Consider the following 16000-nt stretch of genomic DNA (forward strand, 5'->3'; position numbering starts at 1 on the left):
ATCAGTATTTTCACTGTGAATAATTTTTTTTCAATTACAAGGACCTTTCCACCAATAGGAAAGGTGGATTAAGTTAGTTGAAGAAAAGACTAATTTGAGAGGTTCTTTATCTTCTGAAAGAGATCAATATTACTATATTATGCTCAAGCATTGTTTTCTAGATGATTTTCTAAAGTTCTTGAAAGAATATTCAGAGATTCAAGAGCAAGAAATCGGGACCAGTTGCAAAGTAAAAGCAATTTCACTAGTAATGACAGGAGATTTGCCAACAGAGAATGGCCTTGGGTTGTCTCCTTGAAAGAATGAAAATATCTAATTAATTGGCCATGTCTACCTGAAGCCACTCACATTTTTAGAAGCGGAGGGAAAACTCTTTATAATAACTTCTTAACAGGACATCAGACATCTAATTTCCTAAATACTTTATGATCTATGTGAATATTTTGCTAATGCGGAATCTCACCCTTTGAGGAAGCAAAAATGCAGGAGTAAGAAGTGGAACATGGAGAATTTAGCAGCTTCAAAACAATAGAATGAGTTTGTGGTTGTTACCAAAACCTTGGGAAGACCCCTCTTGCAGGATTGAGTGTTCGCTAGGTGAGCTTAATTTACTGGTACTGCCATCTAAGTATTTGCTCACTGTTTCCAGGATTTCTGAAATCTCAATGGAGATAGCTGAACAAGGACGCATCACAGCCCTGACTCCTCCAGCTCACTTGATAGAAAAATGTGATTGTCCCCCAGGCTACTCTGGCTTGTCCTGTGAGGTAAGCTGGCTCCAACTAACCTGCTTAAGCCCGACTTACTTAACCAGCTGAATGGAAATACTCCCAGGACCACCTTTAGTGGAATCGGTTTTACTTTCACGCATACCCTCAACCTATTTTATTTGATCTTCCACTCACAGTATGTGATTGCAGTAAGAAGAAGATGATGTTATTGTTCCCTAGAAGTAGGAATCACAACTCAAGGGAAATATTTAATAAAAATTAAAAGATTTGTAAAAATATGAAACAGGAAATAATGTTTTCTTAAGGCCCATTTACTGCATCTGATCTGTTTTCTTGGCACTTTTTTTATGAACAGTTAGAGACATTGAAACTTCAGTGATTATGAGATAAGATTATACTGGGATTTGAGAGAATTTGAGAGATTGTTTTTAAATACAGTATGTCAGAACTTAGGCAATAAATATCAGGCTGTTCCCTTTAATATAGGCTTCTCAGAAGGACATATCTTGTTCCAACAGTGCCACTCTCCTTCAGTCATTATATTTTTAAAACTTCATTTGTTACTTTCTGAGATGTTCCTTTGACTATCTTGAGAACTAGTGAATTTTCTAGATCTTTACTTTGTGATGGTGGTTTAGCTACTAAGTCGTGTTCAACTCTAGCAATGGACTATAGCTCACCAGGCTCCTCTGTCCAGGGGATTTCCCAGGCAAGAATACTGGAGTGGGCTGTCAACTCCTCTCCAGAGGATCTTTCTGACTCAGAGATGGAACCTGACTCTCCTGCATTGCAGGCCAATTCTTTACCAACTGAACCAATTTAACTTTTACAAATATTAAATCTTAATAGTGCTGTACTAAGTCACTTCCATGAAATTAAAAGACTCTTGCTCCTTGGAAGAAAAGCTATGAGCAACCTAGACAGCATATTAAAAAGCAGAGACATTACTTTGCCAACAAAGGTCCATCTAGTCGAATCTACAGTTTTTCCAGTAGTCATGTATGGATGTGAGAGTTGGACTACAAAGAAAGCTGAGTGCTGAAGAATTGAGTCTTTTGAACTGTGGTGCTGGAGAAGACTCTTGAGAGTCTCTTGGACTGCAAGGAAATCAAACCAGTCTATCCTAAAGGAAATCAGTTCTGAATATTCATTGGAAGGACTGATGCTGAAGCTGAAACTCCAGTACTTTGGCCACCTGATGCGAAGAACTGACTCCTTGGAAAAGACTCTGATGCTGGGAAAGATTGAAGGCAGGAGGAGAAGGGGATGATAGAGGATGAGATGGTTGGATGGTATCATCAGCTCGATGGACATGAGTTTGAGGAAGCTCTTGGAGTTGGTGAAGGACAGGAAAGCCTGGCATACTGTGACTGAACTGAAGTCACTTCAGTCATGTCCAACTCTTTGCAACCCTATAAACTGTAGCCTGCCAGGCTCCTCTGTGCATGGAATTCTCCAGGCAAGGACACTGTAGTGGGTTGCCATCTCCTTCTCCAGGGGGATCTTCCCGACCCAGGAATCAAACCCAGGTCTCCTGGGTACTCCTGCATTGCAGGCAGATTCAGGGTATGATCTAGGGAAAGGTGGAATTGCTGACAACCTGGCCTGGGTTTGAATCTCTACTTCATTATATACTAAGGCTGACACCTTGTGCAGCTTATAAAACTGCTTTGGCTTCAGCTGGTAAAACCCCAAGACCCTGAGTAACTGCCACCACACCTGGTCCCTCTACTTTAGACCCCTCAGTGCAGCAATGGGCTGGCCTGGGAGGGGCCTCCATGGCTTGCTCCAGCTCTACAGCACAAATTCTTTCCTCTTAGATTGGTTGGTGGCCCCCACACACACCAGTTAGATATTTTTAACACCTCTCCCATCTACTGCCACCCAAGAATCACAGAAAGACTAAATGAACTAGAACTTAAGCACTTATCACAGTGTGTGGTGGAGTCATTATTAGTTAATGTGGTTAATAGTATTATTCCTGGAGTAAATAGTTATACATCTGTGTATTTATTTATAAATATAGTGAACCCTTGAACAACTTAGAACTGCCTGGATCCACTTATGTACAAATTTTTTTCAGTAAGTATACAATGGGCCCTCCACCAGTTTCCATTCCATGGATCCCACCAACTGCAGTCAGAAATTCCATCCGTGGTTGCTTGAATCCACTAATGCTGAATCCATGGATATGAGAGAGCTGAGTCAGATTTCAGGATCAATGGAGACTCCTGGAACTAATCTCCTGGCAGATAATGAGGGAGGACTACAATTTTGTATAGCTTTTGTAAATAGGATTTGAGAAGTTCTATTAAGTATGGCTTGCAAGGCAGGTGAAATACAACTTTAAAACAATGAACATGACTTTCCTGAGAGGTGGCATGCTATGATGAAAATAAAAAGGCATTTGGTTTGGGTGAATCCTCCCTAACTCCTCCAGTTGAACGGGGCATTTTCTTTTTGTTTCTGGACTTTGGGGGTTTTTTTAACTTGTACAATCATCTTGTGGATTAATGTAAATTAAAATATAAATATAAAATCTCCATTGTAAATTGAAATGCCATTCAACTTAGCTATCATCATATGAATTTCACATAGTCATAAAATCATTTCATAAGAATAACTGTAAATATCTGTGAAATATTTTTGGAATAAATTTTTAGCTCTGTGACTACTCTGAACAGCAATATTTATTTGAATGAACAAATAATCCATCTCCTTATTGTCATAACTCCTTCATACACATGTATACTTTTACACATATACCAGTAACTATATCACTGGAATAGGAAATGGCAACCTGCTCCAGTATTCTTACCTGGAAAATTCCATGGACAGAGGAGCCTGCTGGGCTACAGACCATAGGGTAACGAATAGTTAGACACAACTGAGTGACTCAGCACAATAAGTTTGTATGTTGTACTTAAAATCACAACCCAATATGTGTGAAATATACATGTGTACACACAGTGGAGATGTGAAAAAAAGAGTAAAAAGGGCACATACAGAATATGCTACCTTTACAATGAGCATGAAAAAAGATAAAAAATAGAAAGAATTTGAGATTTTTCTAGACAAAAGGTGGAATTTTATTTATCCCAAGGAATGTTGGCTGCACTGCTGTCTCACTGTGTGACCTTGGTCAATCCCTTAATTGCTATCAGCCTTAGTTATTATATAGTTATCCAATCTATAAAATTACAGGTTGGGTTTTGTAGTTCCAACATTCTCTGGTTCCACAATATTATTTTTCTATACAAGATATTGAGTAAGTAATCAAGATTGACCTTTAGATATCTTGAAAAGAAACTCACTACAGCTATATTTTCTGCATTTATTTAAAAGAATACTCTTCCCTTATAAAGAAAAAATATTAGCAAAGAAGCAAATGATTTTAATGCAATCTACTTTCACACACACACACACACACACACACACCCCTTCCATTCCAGATTTTAAATGTTAAAACTCATCTTATTATAATCAACAAGCTTTTAACTAGGATATTCTAAAATGTACTTTCCTATTAATTTTAGTAAATTTCCATCATTATATGAAAATATAAATTAGCACAAATAAAGCAAATATTATATTAAAAAAATCAAGAAAAACCAGACATACATACAAAGTCTGATCTGCATTGGTGGCTTCACCTATGTCCTGTGAATTTCACTTAAACTCCTATGGACAGACAATAATTACAGTAGTATCTTTAGTGGCAAGATTAGGCGATAAAGACCAATCTCTTATAATAAGGTACCTGAGGTTTTCTCTACAACCCATTGCCTCTAATCCATTATGCATCTTGTTTATAATTCATCTTGATTCTAAAGTATAATTACTCAGGCATAAAATCTCATCATCAAAGCAAGAACTAAGGACAGGTTTAAAATAATATATCCCATTCTAGTAACATATGCTTTGGGTCATGAATACACAAAGCAATTCCTTTACAATATTTTCACCAAATGTAAGGTATTCTAGAGACATCTGCATTTACAAGCTACTCATTTCATGTTTTTATACAGAAATGTGGTTTCAAATAAACAAAATTAAGTGTTAGTTACCATAGTAAATACAGCCAGTTGTGAGGACCTAGCATTGTCTATTGGAGAAGGCAATGGCACCCCACTCCAGTACTCTTGCCTGGAAAATCCTGTGGATGGAGGAGCCTAGTGGGCTGTGGTCCATGGGGTCGCTAAGAGTCGGACATGACTGAGCGACTTCACTTTCACTTTTCACTTTCATGCATTGGAGAAAGAAATGACAACCCACTCCAGTGTTCTTGCCTGGAGAATCCCAGGGACGGGGGAGCCTGGTGGGCTGCCGTCTATGGGGTCGCACAGAGTCGGACACGACTGAAGCGACTTAGCAGCAGCAGCAGCAGCAGCAGCAGCATTGTCTGTTACCTATAGGATTATAATACAATAGCCTTGTTCATTGAAAATGTCAGTTCTAGAAATGATTACTTTTTATAATTTATCACTAGAAGTAGAGACTGGGTTACCTTTAGATAGATATCAAATAAAAAACACAATTTCCTCATCATATTTGCTGTTGTTGGAGACATTTAGATTACCATACTTTACCTAAGCTGCTCCTCACTATTACCTCAGTTAACATTGTTTTCTTAACTGGCCTAATCTTAGGTTAGGGTGTATGCAGAAACTGAAACTATTCGTCATTGAATATGTGGTTCTCTGCAATAAGATCATGGAAATGAGACATTCACAGATAATCTCTTGGTGATGTTTTGTTCATTTCATCATCTTTCCCCTTCCATCACGTTAGTGCTTCTGACTCATGGTTGAATGGTTAGTATATACTGGACCATCTCTCACGAACTGTCAGGTGGCTGCCCAAGATAAGTTTTTTAAATACTCAGTGTATACCTATTACCAGCTCATAAAACTCAAAAGACAAAACAGTAAGACTAGACTTTTTCTTATACATGCATACTTCTGGGAATGTCCTTTACCACTTTCATTGTACATGGAAGACCCAAAGACTCTTTTCACATTCATTAAATATTAAGGAACATGGTATGGGTAAGTGGCATACATTGTAAGTGTGTTTCTCAATGCAGTAAAGAACAATCACCATTGCCTTTTTTTTTTTTTTTAGTATATTCTTGATGACTATCTAAAAAGTTATCTGGAATAGAAACAACTCATATTGATTTATTAAATTTCAAGCGCTGCACACACACATCATCTCATTTAATCCTCACACCAACCCTGTTAAAAAACACACACACAACTGACCATTTACTGAGTGCTTACTGTATCCTTCACAATGTTACGTGCATTCCCTAATATACTTACACCAACATTGAGTGTATTGTGATTCTCATTTTATGGGTGAGGAAATGAAAGCCCAGGCAGGTTAGGAAACTTGTCCTTTATCACACAGTTAGAAGACAGTGAACAGCTATTTGAACTTGGCTTAAAAAACCTTGATACATGAGTGTGTACATGCATGCTAAGTCACTTCAGTCATGTCCAGCTTTTTGTGACCTTATGGACTATAGCCTGCCAGGCTTCTCTGTCCATTGGATTCTCCAGACAAGAATAGTGGAGTAGGTTGTCGTATCCTTCTCCAGGGGATCTTCCCAACCCACGGATTGAACCCGCATCTCTTATGTCTCCTGCATTGGCAGGCGGGTTCTTTACCGCTAGCGCCACTTGGGAAGCCCCAGATACATTAATAGTCAGCCACTAAGTTCTGTAACATCCTTTCATTACAGGCGAGGAAACTTCAGTCCATAGTATTTAAAATCTGTACAAGTCATCTGTAGTAAGTGGTAGAACAAGAAGTAAACCCAGGATTGTCTGATTGTAAAACCCATGTAAAGATACAAGATAGTGTTTTTTACTAGCAACAGCACAAGTGTCTATTTTTACTATTAAACTCTGAGGAGGATAGAGGGGTGCTGGGTAACCTCACACCGGGAGCATGTTGTCTTTCTACTCCATCTCACATTTCCTTTTCTCCTCCCTCCCACATTTTTGTACAGTTCAGTTCTAACAGTTTGATGGAATACCATATTATGAGACAAACATGGAAGAAGAGCGAAGAAAATTGAGCTCTGAATAATTTCTGCACAAGAGAAGAAGAGAACTTGGGAAAAGTTTGAGTTAGGAAAAAAAGGGATAAGATTAGGACCATGTTTATTTACTTGCCTTTCAGTAATTTTTTATTTTGTTCCAGAATGGATTTCTAAACAGGACTTTAAAAAGTAACTATTATCTTTCCTCTTTTGTTCCCAACTCAAACATAATGATTCTCATGAATTTTGCCCTAGTTGACTGAGAAGAAAAACATCTGATTTTAAAAAGCATCCTCAGCAATGTGAAAAACAGAAAAAATAAATACAAATAAGATCCACAAGAGTAGGAGATTAAAGAGGAATAAATGCATTTACATTCCTTTACAAAGTGTTGTAAGTTTCTCTTGTATTGTGGAGTAGTCTTTTTTTTTTTTTTGCTAACTCTTAGAAATTTGATCTAGAAAGACACACAATTAATCTGGAGTGTTAGAACTGTAGAAACTTCAGAAAACAACTGAGTTAATACATACGCTCATTTGTGGGATGAGGAAACCACATCTCAATGACACCAAGTGATTTGCCTGTATCCCTCTGGCAAAACAAACTTGGAAAATCAAGGCTTCTATATTCATTGATGTCACAGTGCCAGAGTCTGTATGCCCTTCAAAGACACATATTTCCAGCAGAGTGAGGAGCGTGCCAGTAATTCTCAATCTTGGCTGCTTATTAGACCCTCCTGTGAGTTTTACAACTAACACTGGCCCAGCTTTCCACCAATTATATGAGAATCTCTGGGGGCAGAGCCAGGTATCAGTATTTAAAGCTCCTCAGACAATTCTGTGTGCAGCCGGGGTTGAGAATCACAGAGACAGGCCTGGAAGCTTCCATATAGAGCTTGAGTTGAAGCCAGACTTGTACTCGCCCTGGGGTGCTTTTCTACTTTGTCCTGCTCTTTCCAGAGAAGAGCCATAGCAATAAGAGCAATTGAGTATATTACAGTAAATTTCACCTGCCAGGGCTCCTTTACATTTCAGTCCATAACATTGAATTGCATATGATTCCTCACTGAAAATGACCATCTCTTAATGTTATTCTTCTTGTAAGACTTGTTTTAAACTTCTGTTTGATTTGAAAAATAGAGCTAGAAACTCTCAATTTGTGTGATCTTTAAAGACACCCCCCCCCAAGAAAATACACCAGTAAAATAACAATAAGTATATAGGTATCCAAGGATGAAATCTATACCAAAAAAGTCCAATTTTATTCTACAGTCAGCATGCACCAGAGTTGGAACAACCTACACTGTGTAACATTTTAAAATATACCTTAGATTGAGGCCTCAATTATGCTTAAATGAATTCCTGAACCATAATTTCCAGACCTTACTTGGTAATAATAGCAAAAATGAACCTTGATTTTGAATAATATGAATAAACTTATTCAAGTATCTGATTCTTCCACTATAAGATAAATAGGACTCCAAATATTTTGAATACTATTCCTGGTTTTATCAGCTTGCTCAAATCCAGGACATTATTATATCTCATTAGAATTTCCTACAGGCCAAGATAAAAGCAGAGAGAATCTTAAGTGCTTAATTGAAGTACTCTCACATTATCCAAACCAAAACAAACAAGAGAGTGCAGATTATTGGTCATTTTCTTTTTCCAAGGAAACTCTACCTACTCCACCCTGGTTTGGTTCTTTTGGTTCAGAACCAAAAGAATGCAAAGGCATTAAGTTCTTAATTTAATATTTTCCCCTGCTTATACAGCAGTCACTTCTCTCATCAGTGGGAGCAAGATATCCTATGGAAAAAAGGATAATAATTCATAATCTTTAGTGGAATCTGAAAAACTAGCTCCTACCTCTTACTCATAAATCAACAATGGCTGATAAATGCAGCAGCTTTGCATACTAAGAGATCTGAGCCCAGAACACAGGACTGTTCTCATTTCCTCTTCAGAAAAAATGGGCTTTCTTCCAAAGAGCCAGTGATGTTTCTTGATAAATTTACATAATACACCCGAATGAAGATGGAAGCCTTGATTTTGCGTATGTCAGCTTTGTTAGCAGTTTCCTATTTGCCCTCAGATTTTTATTGCAAGATGAGAAAAACTACATCAAGAAAAGATACATTTTATTGGTGGCCTAATATTCCCAAGACATGTAAAGCTCTTATTATTTTGAATTTCTAACTTTTATAGTCTTTAAATTATACCTATATAAATAATGCAAACCGCAGTACTTTTTATTTAATTTTTTGCTGAGTCTCATTGGACGTTTTCTAGCTTCCCATCAAACACAGTAGAGACAGCTTTTAGGTTGTCAAGGACACTGGGATTCTCTCTTTAGTCCATATGACAATTTTATTTAAAAACAAACTTCTTCCTCAAGAAAAAAGACTATGTGAAGTTTGTTCTGGCTGAGTGGTATTTGCAAATGACAACTTTCCTTTGCTAACATCTGATAACACAGATGCTGCCTGTATACTTGATGGACCAGGCAGAAATACACATTAGAAATCAAAAGTGACATTCACTGTTTGTAAGTGGTGTTGCCTTTCCCACTGATGGGATGAAAAATATCTTTCTTTTTAACTACTGAAGAACCCAAGGTTTGCTAAAGAAAGCTTTCCAAGTTGGCTCTCCTAATTGGCTCCGTTTTCTTTCAGACGTGCATGCCAGGATTTTATCGACTGCGTCCTGAGCCAGGTGGCCGTACCCCTGGACCAACCCTGGGAACCTGTGTCCCTTGTCAGTGTCGTGGACATAGCAACCTGTGTGACCCTGAAACCTCCATATGCCAGGTATTCACCTGAGCCTGTCTTGAATAAAGCCCATGTTCTCGTTTCTCCTTACACATATTCATAAACTGAGTGCAAAGATCAGCTAACCTGCAGGGAACTTAATTGTATACATATGTGTGTGAGTGTGTATGTGTAAGAAACATTTGAAGAAAAGACATCATACTATGCATTTTAAAAAATAATTTAAAAATTATAACTGGAAAAATCACTGCTCATATCAAGAAATAATATATTAATACCAACAGCATCTTAGACAAGTACCAGAATCACAAGGGTTTTTTTTCTGATTATAATTAAAAATAAACTCTTTGTAAGAAATTCATAAATTATAGAAAAGTTTTAAGGGAAAAAAGTCATCAAAAATTCAAGATAGACATTTAATATTTTATGTGTTTCCCACCAAGTTTATGTATTTGCTTATAAAGAAGACTTATATGATACCATAGGTGTAATTTTATGTCCTGCATTTTTAAAAAATGTACAGATCATGAGCATATTATTAGTCTTTACAATCTTTACACTTTTTGATTTGATATCCCATGATTTAACTTTTTAAAGAATTTTTAATTGCTCTTTTTTTTTAATTGTTGTGATATTCCTGCTAAAATCCCATTTTCTCATCCCTGGAACAATCAGGACTGTGGAGAAATTCAAGTTTTCCATGTCACCACTTGGTGCCCCCAAAATCTAATCCCCACACAGCTCTGGGTGTCTCTGCTGACCTCCTTCACCACCTCTCCTAGTCTTCGGAAACCAAACCCCCGTGGAGCCTTGTGGAACTCATGACCAGAAATCAGCAAAATCCTTACATAATCTCCCTCTTCCCTTGATTTCCTCTTCATTTGCTCAACGTCAAACTGGTTTCCCAACACATTGCTCCCCCAGCCATGCTCTCAAGTGAAAGCCACTGTTTTTTCTCACACTCTTCATTCCCCTGACCCTGAAGGTGGGGCCACTTTCATATCACCCTTTTCTCCTCTGTAACAACCCCCAGCTTTGAATCCCACGTCTCCATTCATTTGCCCACTATTCCTGCTTGTTGAAACCGTCTTCTAACTCTCAGGTCACCTAGCACATTCCTGGAAGATTTTTCATTTGCATCGTTGCCATTCCCTGTACCACCGCTTCTGTCATAATTCGTACTGATTCTGATGCCCATAAAATGAACTCCTCCACACCCTTAACCTTAGTGTCTTGTCCTCACTCCACAAGCCTTTCCGAGAACTTGTCATTATCAGGAACTGAGAGCTTCTATAGTCTCAAGGTAAACCATCCTCTCCTTTGACTGGAAATGGCTACCCACTCCATTATTCTGCCCTGGAGAATTCCATGGACTATATAGTCCATGGAGTCACAAAGAGTTGAACATGACTGAGCGACTTCACTTTTCATTTCTTAATACTTCAGTGTCAACATTTTTAGTCTCATCATTGACATGCACATCTTTTATCATTTCTTGTGTCTCCCATGCCCTCACTTTCTAACCGGCTTAATATCCATGACCCTTCTTTATTATCGCTGCTTTGTAATATTCATTTCTCTTATTACTACTCATTTACTAGCATTTACACAGTGAATTCTAACTCTGGCTAAATCCTACTCCTCGAATACCTGTGCCTTCTAAGCTGAATGTGGCTGTTGGAAAACACATGATTATGCTGACTAGTCTCACCATACATTCACTATCACTTACTTCAAATGGAACCTCTCTGCTGCAATTCCATCATGCCACATCTCTCCAGTCCAGCATCTTGATCACTTTCCTGGATGACAATTTCATACCTTGTCTTCCCTCTTCGAGCTTCAAACCCTTCCAGACCCATTTCCATCTTTACTTTCAGCTGATGGCCTTGCTTCTTCTTATTTCACTGGAAATTAGAAGCAACAGAAGAGAACTAACCCAAGCTCCCACTAACACATGCACCTATTTTTCTGCACCTGTATGCAATTACTCTCATTCTTCCACGAGTCTGGATGAACTGTATTGTTTATAGAAAAAACCAAGTGTGCCACTTATGCCCTCTCCCTGACTCAGGAGCATCACTCTGCCCACCATTATTCTCCTCTCCCTTCTGAATCACATTTTGACTCTTCTCTCTAGAAAAGAAATAAATAAATACATCTTCTTGACTCCACTTTCCCTCTTGACTTCTTCTACTTCATTCATCTCCTTTAATATAGAAAAGAGTTTATACTCCATCTACAATTTCTCTCCTACCGTTCTCCCTTGAACTACTAAAATCAGGCTTTCCCTCTACCACTGTACACATACCAACAATTAGCGTTCAGGTCTTCATTGTATTTGATTTATCAGCAGCGTTTGCTACTCTGAATCACCCATTCCTCTTGAAGCTTTTGTTCAGTTTAATTTTCTGGACATGGTATTCTCGGGATTTTCTTGGTAAAGTCTGCTCTTTGATAGTTTTCTTTTCTGTTTTCTCCTCATTACCTGAAATCAACATATTGATATTCCGAGGACTGAATCCTTGAAGCAATTTGCTTCTCTAACAATATTCATTCTCATGGTGATCTTCCCCAGGCAATGACTTTCAATATCTATACCGAGATTGCATACTATTATTTCTATGATTACATTTTAGGTCCAACTTTTTAATCTTACCAGAGTTTATTATAATGTGGGGAGATAATTTTTCTTCAAATATGTTACTTTAAAGAAATATTTACTTAATAATATTTCCTTTTCTCCTTGACACATCATGGTATCTGAATATATACTTATTTCTTTTGCTCGTGTTAAGATATGTTTTAAAGAGCATCTATTCTTTACTCTTTACATTTTAGTTCCTATTATAATTCCCTGATTACCTTCATTTTATGGTAAATTATAAATTCTAGTAAAGCAAGGCCCTTTGCTATACTTCTTTTTCTAATTTTCTTAGCTTATTGTACTTATATATTCTTTCAAATGACATTTTGATTGACTATTTCCTCTCTTCCCCCAAAAATAGCATTAGAACTTTTATTTGAATTGTATTAAGCTATTCATAAACAATCATCATCTTCACACTGTTGAATTATCCTCCCTAAACCTTAAGAATATGATACTCTTCACTTTCAAACATTTTATGTCTCATAGTTTTTTTAGTATTACCTATATGGGCTATGCATTTCTTATGTTAAAATTATTGCCACGTATCTTACATTTTCCTCTTAATGGTAAGCATTATATTTTTTTGTTTCAATGTATTTATTAACTGGTCATTCCTGGTAAATATTGACAAAGTAGATTTTTTACATGATTTTTAATATCCAACCACTTTCTTTCTAGCTCTAGACATTTCTTAGTTGATTAAGTTATTTTTATATTTACAATATTTTCAAAAAACTATATATGTGTCTTCCTTGCCAGAGCTCTCTCTCATATAATACTTTCATAGTTTTGCTTTAAGTATCAAAAAATGTTATATAGAAGGGTGGTCAGCTTCCTATCTTATTAATGATTTTAATAAGAATGACTCAGATCTTTTATCACAAAGTACAATTCTGGTGATTAGTTTAAGGTAAATATTTTTCATCCTATTAAGACAACTTTTTATTCCTGACTTCTTAAAGGCTATCTTCTTTCAATCAAGACAGAATATGGAAATTTATAATACGCTTATTTGTGAGGACTGGAGTGGAGGTGAAGATACTAACCATCCTTGAATTCTTGAAATAATTGTCATTTGGTTTAAGAGTAATGTTTTTTTCCAACCTTCTGGCTTGTAAAATTCAATAGATAATTTCAGAGGTGGTTAACATACATTCTTAAGTGAGAATTAAATGCATTTTTCTTTCTTATGCTATCTTCACTGGAAATTACAATAGTAATGTCAATCCATACGATGCTGGGAAAGATTGAGGGCAGGAGGGGAAGGTGGGTGACAGAGGATAAGATAGTTGGCTAGCTTCACTGACTCAATGGACATGAGTTTGAGCAACCTGCAGAAGATGGTCAAGGACAAGGAAGCCTGATGTCCTGCAGTTCACAGGGTCGCAAAGAATCAGACACAACTTAGCAACTGAACAACAATGAATAATTTAGAAGTCCTCATAAAGATACAGTTTAATTTCATTTTTATTTCAGATAAAAGTTGTTGTATTTATACTGTCTGTACTCTTTTGACCAACTGGTTATTATAACTATTTTTGTGTCAACAATTCTTACTGTAAGCTCTCTTTTCTGATATCCCTATGTGAAATAAAAATAAATACATAGATGCATCAGACATACACAGCTAGTATAAATTATTATGCTCTGAATTTTTATATTTTCCTTCAGGGAGCTTACAACTTTTGAGTTTAGGCAACTTTGTTCATCTTTGAAATGCTTCATGAGGCGAATAGGAAATAACTATGATTACTCCAATGGTATATCTGAAGCAACTGAAGCATACTAATTTCTTTATTATTTTTACTGTGTTTCCCAGTTAAATATCATATCCACTACATAGTGCAATGCCCTCTATGTTGACACGGTGGTTATAAACATGACTCTGGGGTCAGACTGCCTTGATTCAAATTCTGGCTTCATCCATTATGGGCTGTGTAAGCTTAGTCAACTTATTTAACCTCAATGGTGTCTTATATTCCTCATTTATAAAATGAAGATAATAACGGTACTGAATCATAGAATTTTTCTGTGGATTCAATGAAATGCTAGATAAAAGGCTTAGAACATTACTTGGCACATGATAAACTCTATAGTAGAAGTGATAACTATGGTGATTAATGATAATTACCATACATATTATCTACCATTTATAGTCTAAGAACCAATCAGATGATAATTAATCAAAAATTACTGTAAAAAGCATTGCTATATCTAGTGCTATGCTAGATTTTCTCTTATCTTGTTTTTTCTTTTCCTTTATTGCTTTCTTCAAAAATAAAAAGTAGAAAAAAACTATAGAAAATTTCACAAGCTAAACATTTCAGCTGTAAAATAAAACTCACATCGCTTTGTAACTACCCTCTTAATAATTCCTAATGACACTTACAAGAGAGCTGTTGCTTCTTCATAGATACTAATAAATCCTACACATAGGCATGTTATTACCAATATCTAAGTTACCATTGCCTCTTAAGGAAAATTTTCTTCAAAATGAAATAGTGAAACCTACAAGATATTGAACCGCATGCCAGAAGGGGAGAAGAGGTAGGTGAATTAATACTAATCCATACACACATACACACACACACACACACACACACACACACCCAATCATAAAAATAGAGTTTTAAGAGTTTATATAACACATCAATAGCTTTGTCTTTTTTATACACATATATATTCTCATTTAATTTTCACTACACCTATAGTCAATATTGGGCTTGCCAGGTGCCACTAGTGGTAAAGAACCCACCTATCAGTGCAGGAAACATAAGAAACACTGGTTAGATCCCTGGGTTGGAAAGATCCCCTGGAGGAGGAAATGGCAACCCACTCCAGTATTCTTGCCTGGGAAATCCCACAGAGAGCCTGGCAGGCTATAGTCCATAGGGTCACAAAGAGTAAGACATGACTGAGCGACTTACATAGTCAATATTATTTCTCCAATATTTTACATGGGAATATTGAAATCTCAGGTGGCACAAATAACTTTCTCAAGACTAAACAAGTTGTGAAAATATTATTTTTACTCTATCACAATTCTTATTTTAAAATGGAAGGATAAAATAAATCTCTATCATTGATCTGCTCTGTTGTCTGTAACGCGGTTAGTCTCCATGGCTAAGCAATGAGCTCCATCTTCAGTAAACTCATAACTAGAATCTACTATGTTTAAGGTCTTTCTTAAATAAACCTTATCTTATTTAATCTATCTTACCAAGATAGAAATTATTAGTATTTTATTACAACTCTGAAAATTAATCCTAAAAAATATTAAGTAACTTACAAAGCCTTGGGTAAAATGTATTAGAATCAGGTTTCAAATCCAGTACAAAATAATACTCGCTGATTATGGGTGAGAGTAATCATACTTTTAGCTGAGGGAATGAGTGTGATTTTTAAGGTCCAGATGAATTTTACCCCAGTGTATTAATAGAATCTGCAATGTGAAAATAGAATCCGCATATATAAAAAAAATTACAAAATCATGAAAATATGAAATTTGTCACAGGATGGAAAACAATAAAGTGTCATACCAGGTTTTGAAAAGGAAAATAGAATGTAAGAGACGGATTGAGTTTGATCTCCAGTGAAACATAAATAATGTTTATTAGCAATCAGAATAGGTTCCCTTAAAATAAGATGTATCAGGCTAATTTCTTGAGTTATGATGTATATAACATCTGAGACCATAGTTCCGTGATTCTCAGTATAATTTCAAATTAATCAGAGAATATAATAAATCATGTGTCAAATTTAGCAAAAAAGATTAACAGCTACTATGTGTCCAACCTTAC

At 36.4% G+C, this 16000-nt stretch overlaps 1 protein-coding gene across 2 annotated transcripts in view; it reads left to right on the top strand.

Annotated features, from left to right (window-relative positions):
* Positions 1-16000, top strand: part of LAMA2 (laminin subunit alpha 2) — a 676446-nt gene that overhangs the window by 451598 nt on the left and 208848 nt on the right. For both annotated transcript variants that reach the window (XM_040238873.1, XM_040238874.1), the window contains exons 28-29: positions 650-767; positions 9455-9589. In XM_040238873.1, coding sequence (XP_040094807.1) covers positions 650-767; positions 9455-9589 — 253 coding nt within the window. The remainder of the gene's footprint in view (positions 1-649; positions 768-9454; positions 9590-16000) is intronic.

The sequence above is a fragment of the Oryx dammah genome, unplaced genomic scaffold (assembly GCF_014754425.2).
Source record: "Oryx dammah isolate SB20612 unplaced genomic scaffold, SCBI_Odam_1.1 HiC_scaffold_4, whole genome shotgun sequence".
Taxonomy (NCBI): domain Eukaryota; kingdom Metazoa; phylum Chordata; class Mammalia; order Artiodactyla; family Bovidae; genus Oryx; species Oryx dammah.